Source organism: Cnephaeus nilssonii (genome assembly GCF_951640355.1).
Source record: "Cnephaeus nilssonii genome assembly, chromosome: 20".
Classification (NCBI taxonomy): domain Eukaryota; kingdom Metazoa; phylum Chordata; class Mammalia; order Chiroptera; family Vespertilionidae; genus Cnephaeus; species Cnephaeus nilssonii.
In genome coordinates, this window is record NC_137091.1 from 7301729 (window position 1) to 7309296 (window position 7568).

At 51.6% G+C, this 7568-nt stretch overlaps 1 protein-coding gene across 1 annotated transcript; it reads right to left on the minus strand.

Moving 5' to 3' along the window:
- Positions 1–280: 280 nt before the first annotated feature.
- Positions 281–4826, minus strand: UQCRFS1 (ubiquinol-cytochrome c reductase, Rieske iron-sulfur polypeptide 1). The gene is made up of 2 exons (XM_079799311.1): positions 4542–4826; positions 281–1162 (listed from the first exon to the last, which is right to left on the minus strand). The coding sequence occupies exons 1-2, from the start codon at positions 4753–4755 to the stop codon at positions 552–554; spliced, it is 825 nt and encodes a 274-aa protein (XP_079655437.1). The 5' UTR covers positions 4756–4826; the 3' UTR covers positions 281–551.
- Between the last annotated feature and the right edge of the window lie 2742 nt (positions 4827–7568).

Genomic DNA, 7568 nt, shown 5'->3' on the forward strand with positions numbered 1-7568 from the left:
AACTAAAGGATTCTAGTTACTAACCCACGCCCCAGTAACAGACAGACGTCTTGTGGGTCGCAGGAGCTGGGGCTCAACTCTGAGCCGAACACCCGGTCCAGGACGTTCCTGGGTCACAGTCAGCACCGTCACAGGTCAGTTTGTGTGTGTGTGTGTGTGTGTGTGTGTGTGTGTGCGCGCGCGCGCGCGGGAAGGGAGGTGACCAGCTGACATAACCCGATATCCCGAGCTCTGCAGAATCCGTGGCCCCGACACAAAGGCAGTCAATGAGTCAAACTTCACAAGCGTCTTGCCCAGCAGCCAGTGACTTTAATGGAGGAACCAGCAGACACCGCCCGCCCCTCAGCCCCCCAGCAGATGGCTCTGACAGTGGCTTCTTTATTGAGGTGAAGGCAGGGAGGTGTTCAACATCAGGTTCCACTCATTTCACATTAACATTACAAGGGCACCATCCGCAGCTCGTGCAAATCAACACCGCCCAGGGCAGAACTGCTCTCTGGTACCTTCTCTGAGGGGACGAGGACGAAAGAGCCTGCGCCTTGAGCTGGAGCCTAGCCAACCATCACTACGTCGTCGCTGGTGAACTCATAGTAGGGAACCTCGAGGTTGAGGGGCGCAGGCCCCTTCCGGATCCTGCCAGAGGCGTCATAGTGGGACCCATGGCAAGGGCAGTAATATCCACCATAATCTCCCGCGTTGGCAATGGGCACGCAGCCGAGATGCGTGCAGACCCCGATCAGGATGACCCACTCGGGCTTCTTCACGCGCTCCAGGTCGTGCTGGGGGTCCCTCAGGTGCGACAGGTCCACGGCGGCCTCCTGGTCCACCTCCTTCTGGGTTCGGTGGCGCACAAACAGCGGCTTGCCTCTCCACTTGAAGGCCATGTTCTTGCCTTCCGGGATGTCGGTCAACTTGATTTCGATCTTGGACATGGCCAGCACGTCGGCAGAGGCGCTCATGCTGGAGACAAACTGGGAGACGACATTCTTGGCGGTGTAGGCGGCGGCCACCGTCGTGGTCGCAGTGACCAAGTAGGAGAAGCCTTTCCTGGCCTCGCTGCTCTCCTTGGAGGACTTGGTGCTGTCCTGCACCTCGGCGCGGCGGTAGTCAGAGAAGTCGGGCACTTTGACGTCTGTATGGGAATAACGGACAGAGGCAGGGGCTGCAAGACAAACGGAAGGTTAAGCACAATTAGACACCAGGCAACAGACCTTTATAAGTTCATGAGCAAGAATCAAATTATAAAATGTGAAAAATCGCACTCACTGGCCTCAGAAGTGGTCAAATGAGCAGTCTAGCGTATAAAATGAGCAGTCTAGCGTATAAAACACTAAAAGTGAAATGAAGCGACCACGACCAAGCACACTGGTGTGGGACCATAAGACAATGCGCACACTGAGGCCCTCCGTACTGAGCACGCGGGTTCTGGATTCACTGCGACTGGGCGCATCAAGTCTGACGGTCAGCGAGCACTGAAACAGCAACATTTTAAATTCCCCAAACCCAAGGTGCCGGACACTGCACAGCTCTGTGAAGTCTCCCCCACATTCTCTGGGTTCGAGGGACCCTGTGATACACTGATGTGTGAGCTCAGCTTATTAAACCCTCTCATTGCATTTCTGTCTGCTCCTGAAAGAGCTGCTACAAACTCACAAAATACTAATTACAAGACCACAGACAGCCCTCTGGGACCCGCAGCATACCTTTAGCTGCAGAAAATTTAGGAGAGACCTCTCATTAGTATGGCTTTAACTTCCAGTGAAACCCCTAGAGGCCAGGAAAGGGCACCCTCATCACAATCAGCAGCCATCAAAGTCACATCACATCTCCAAAGACCAAGCATTTCAATGCGGCATGGGCGGGGGAGGACACACCTCCGGGAGCGAGCCACAGCCTCTCCTCCTTGGCTGTGGGTCACAACTGGCCACCACTGCAGGCTCCACAGGCCAGATACTCATGTCAAAGGATGGTGAAAGAAAACACAACTACTGTCTTTAATAGTTTGGATGTAAGTTGTTCAGTGTTTATTTTTTTAAAGATCACACCCTTTTGTCCTATAGCATTTTTAAATGTCTGGGAACAAATGAACTTACTGGTATCACATCTAAGCATGTTTCAGGAAGCAAATCTCTTTGCAAACTGTATTTTCATTTTAGGACATTTGCCAAGTCTCCCTGTTTAGAAAGTGGAACACTAAAAACCCCTCTTTTAGAAAACGTGTTGTTTCCCAAATAAAGTGTATTTTCATAGAAGCTGCAAATCTACTGGCTCTCCAGGTCCATCACTGACGGGAGCCGACAGGTGTTCAAACACAGGGAAACCCATCGAGATCCCTCGGTGCGCGGTCCTGGCTAACCAGCAGTGTCCAGAGGAACCAGGACACAGGCAGTGACTCCCTGAGATTCACAACCAGGCCAGGACGTCCCTGCTGTACCGCCTCCACCGACAGCTAGCCTGTCAGGAGCCTGGGGACGGGAGAGCATGCATTCCTTTCCCTTAGCATCATCTGGGACTACAAGGAGAGATAGGCATCGTATCTGCAAGAGGAAGGAACGGAAGCAACACCACTTCTACACTGAAAACAGTATCACAGCCTCAACCGTGTCACAGCACACACGGAACACACAGAAACACGAACGAGAGGGCTGTGGGGGGCTCATCTGGAGATCTGTGGGCAAGGCCTCCCGCTGTCCACCCCGTTCTGCAGGTCACACTTCACGGGGCTGCACCATCGAGAGCGCGGGGAAGTTAAACGCCACCGCAGCAATCACCCTCTAAGAACTCCCTGAACTGTTGGCACTTTTCATAGCAAACGTGCTGGCCAGACTTAGTTCCCACGACAGCAACATCAGCTACTTGTTGAAATTCCATCTCAACTTGCAGAGAACAATTAAGGCGTCATAACCAACCATGGGATGTTCCTGCCTGCCTGTCTCGTTGTGTTTAAGGTGAGCTCTGGGGCACCTGGGAAATCGTCCTTCTCAACTCTGACCCCCCTCTCCCACCCCAGCCCCCTGCTACCCTCCTTTCACAAACCATGTCCACATCTAATGTGAGCTTAGCTACCGCTGAAGGCCTGGGTCCAGGCAGGCCTGCCTTAGTTCTACATTCCTTACCAGCTCCTGGGAGCCAGGTAAGCCCGTGCTTAGAGGAAGCCCTTTAGCCAACGTGACATCTCACTGATGCTGTTCACCTTTGCTACTGCAATGTTCCCCTCCCGAACTGCTTCCCACCCTCCAATAGACCTGGGAGGGTGCTTGGCTCACACCTTGCAGTTTCTCCGAAACCCAATGGTGCCCCCTAACAAGCTGCCATCTATTCATTCAGAAATACTTCGCACCACCTGTACGCAGAATCCCAGGTGGTGGGAGCTCGAAAAACAACGGAGTCATCCTCTATGCCCTCAGCTCAAGGTCAGTCAGAGCACACAACAGCGTGGAAAGCCTTCTGCGCCTTCCTGCATAAAGGAATCAGCAAACAGAAAACCTGACTGACCTGACCCTGAACGGAGACGGAAAGGACGGGAACATAGTGAAAATGAGTGGGAGTATCACTGAAGGTACAAGAGAAGGAGGTGAATGAAGGCTGAATCGTGGGGGCAACTCGGTCACCATGCAGGGCAAGAGCCACCGACTCAAGTGTCACTGGGCCAGGCGGGTGACACGGCTCAGGTGGGCCTGGTGAGGACTGGGGGGGACCTGGCCGAGCACCCGCTCTAGCTAAGGAGCACACGAGACTTTTCCCGAGGGGAAACCAGGGCCCAGGTGGCCAGCTCCCACATTTCAAGACGCAGAAATCCTCCCAGTTTTCAGAACGAGGCAGGTGACACCAAGGCCCGTGGGCCCACAGGCTGCCAGCTCAGGACCCCAGGACCGGGGTGCAGAGAAACGGAAGAGGAGGCGCACAGATACACCGGGACCTGAGGGCAGGGCGCCCGCTTCCGCCGCTGTAAAGTGGGGGCAGTCCAGCCTCCCTCTGCCTGTGGTTCTGGAGCCTGACGACCCTGTGAACGCCTTGGTCCAGCGCCAGACACCACTGCTGACACCCTCCACGTGAGTGACCTTGAGGCTGTGAGGCTGTGTTATTGTGCGGGGTTGGGGGGGGGGGGAGGTGTCGGGGGGGACGCACTGGGGAAACTTCCCACTGATCAATAGCAGCTCCCACTGCTGAGCGTGTATGAAGTGCCTCCAGTGTACTAAGCACTGTGTGTAGGATTTTCTCATCTGAGCCTCACGATACGACCTGGAGTTTGGGACAATCACCGATCCATTTCCCCGGAGAGAATACCGCTTAGCAGTGTGCCAAAGCCGAAGGCCGCGTGAGCAGCCACAGCCATCGGCCTCTGGGGGAGCAGTCGGACCCCGAGCGGGAGGGCCGCCGGCGATGGCCCAGCCCGCGGGCCGCCCGCACAGGTGGAAGCTGGGGCCCGCGGAGGTGCGCAGACCCGCCAGGACCCCCGGCCGCCCTGCCCTCCAACAGGGCCCGCTTCATCCCCCCCAGACCCCGCCCTCCTCCGCCATGGTCAGGGACCCCCGGCTCACCATTAAGGCCCACGACGGCGATTAGAGGCCCGCTCGCGGCCTGGCCGTTCAGTGACTCCCGGCAGAGGAAGGGCCGCTTCACGTCCAGCACCGGCGGCTCCGCGGTCGGGGGCAGCGCGGCCTGCACCAGGGGTCGCAGCGCGCCCGCCACCGCGCGGGAAGAGGCCGACAGGACGGGCGCGAACGGGCCCGAACGAGCAGCGACCGACAACATGGCGACGGCTGCTCCAAACGCCCGGCCGGTCACAGAGACGACCTTCCGCCCGCCGCGCAGGCGCGGGGAGGCGCAGGCGGCGCGGGCCCAAGACGTCAGCGCGTCGGCCGAAGCGCGCCGGTGGGCGGGGCGTGCGTCGGAGGCGGGGCCAAGAACCTAGGCTGAGGGCGGGGCCAAGAGCCCAGGCTGAGGGCGGGCCGCGCGGGGAGGCCGGGCTGCCGCCTTGTCAGTCTGCCGGCCAGGCGGTCCTGTGGTCGCTGTCCTGCGATCTGCCCCATGAAAGGGGGCAAAGGAGGTCGCCAGGAACGTCTCCTAGGCCGACTTTGCGGCCTCTCAGGGCTAATACGTCATCTATGGGGACCTCGGGATCAGAATAAATTTTCGTAATAGTTTAAATAGGGATAATAACAGTTCTTAACACATGTGCATATACCCCGTGTTCCCGAAAATGTGTACACCCTTTTTCCTGATCGCTCAATTGCAGTTTCTTTCTTTTCAGATTTAACCCATTGGAATTAATAATTATTTCAAGTCTGTATACATTTTTGGAGACACCATATATATATATATATATATATATATATATATATATATATATACACTAGAGGCCCGGTGCACCATATTCGTGCATTGGTGGGTGGTCCCTCAGCCTGGCCTGTGCCTCTTTCACAGTCTGGGAGCCCTTGGGGGATATCCAACTGCAGTGGAGCTGGCAGATGCGCTCGCCAGCTGTCAGCCTGGCTTGTGGCTGAGTGGCACTCCCCCTGTGGGAGTGCACTGACCACCAGGGGACAGCTCCTGCATTGAGCGTCTGCCCCCTGGTGGCTAGTGTACATCATAGCGATCAGTCGTTCTACCATTCGGTTGATTTGCATATTACCCTTTTATTTTTTTTTATTTTTATTTTTTAAATATATTTTACTGATTTTTTACAGAGAGGAAGAGAGAGGGATAGAGAGTTAGAAACATCGATGAGAGAGAAACATCGATCAGCTGCCTCTTGCACACCCCCTAATGGGGATGTACCCGCAACCAAGGTACATGCCCTTGACCGGAATCGAACCTGGGACCCTTGAGTCCGCAGGCCGATGCTCTATCCACTGAGCCAAACTGGTTTCAGCTGCATATTACCCTTTTATTATATAGGATAAAACAGGGTACACATATAAAACCTGAAGGAGAGACAGACCAGCATATAGTAACTGCTACGTATTTACTATAATGACTATTGCCATTACTTAAAAAATAAAGTTTTAAAAGGCCAGGGACTTGTGTGCAAAGCTTAACAATGATGATGATAATGATAATGGTTTATGCTTATTAATCATTTACTCTGTGTTGGGTTGTGTGCTTTACCTTCATTCTTTCACTGATAGTCAAGGTCCCCATGAGGAAACCACGGTCCTGTGCCCAGGGCTGGAGAGGCAGAAAGGGGTGAAGTGGGTTGTCTGCTGCCTGAGTTCGCTCCTAACCACGCCACAGTTCCCCTGGTGAGATTTTAAGGCCTGCAGGGCTTTGTCTTTAAATCATTTCCTGTCCCAGGGGGAGAAAGTTACTCCCTTTTTTACTTCTCTTTCAATCCTTTTTACTCCACCAATGAGAAAGGCCCAGTTGGGTGTTGCTATGTCTTGAATTCTTCTCTAACATTTGCTACACTCACCTTGAATTCAAAGCCCTTAGCAGGAAGTTGAATCTAGAGCAGTGATGGGCAACCTTTTGAGCTTGGTGTGTCAAACTTCGCCAAAAACTGAGCATAACTTGGGTAGTGTGTCACTTTGAGGAAAAAACATTATTTCGCAAATGTTTCATCCTCAAGAGCAGCAAATGTTTCATCCTCGGCATTTGGCCGCCTCAGCAGCCGCATGTCATCAGAAATGGCTACGCGTGTCGCGCGTGTCATAGGTTCGCCATCACTGATTTAGAGTAAGGTGACCAGATTTTAACATTGGTAAAGCGGGACACCATTGACGGGGGGGTTGGGGGTGGGTGGGGAGGGGGGGAGTTCTTGATTAAAAATTTGGTCTATATGGAGCAACAAAAATTTTCATAGAATGCAAAAATAGTATTGTAATATATATTTTTAAATTTCAACATAAGTACAATTTACAAATATAATAAATAAAAAATTATGTATAGTATTATTTTATTCTTTGGCATATTTCTCATTTGAGTGAATTTTTTTTAGTAGATTGCTGTCGTTGTTTAAAAGGTCATGAAATTTTTCACAAGAATTTGTTAAATTATATTTCACACATAAAATGGCTTTCAAAGTCTCAACACTTAGTTGTGATTTTTCTGATGTCCACACTTTATTTACTGTAGAAAAAACGCGTTCAGTCGCAGCATTAGTTCCTGGTAAGGACAGCGCGTATTCCACAATTTTTAGTGCATTATTGTATGGAACATGGTTTGTTTCAAAATGATGAAATATTTCTAACCATTTGTTCTCTATTGTGATTTTTGCTGATGCCCAAGATTTAACCTTTTCATTATCAATATATTTTTTTAATAATGATACCTCATTAAAAAGATCATTTTCGGAAATATTACTATATGGGAAATTTTGAGTAATATGATCGAATGATTTTTGCACATCATTCCAATTAAGTTCTTGTTTTAATGTAACCCAATGAAAATGTTCAATATCATTGTAATATACCGTCCACTCTTCTAAATAATCTATGCAGTTACTATAGAACTTTTTGACGTGATTCATGATATCTGCACGATTTATTGCACATGGTTCTTCTAGCTGGCTTATACTATTACGGATAGTTAACGGAAGAAAATTATTTTCTAACCGCTCTTGACAC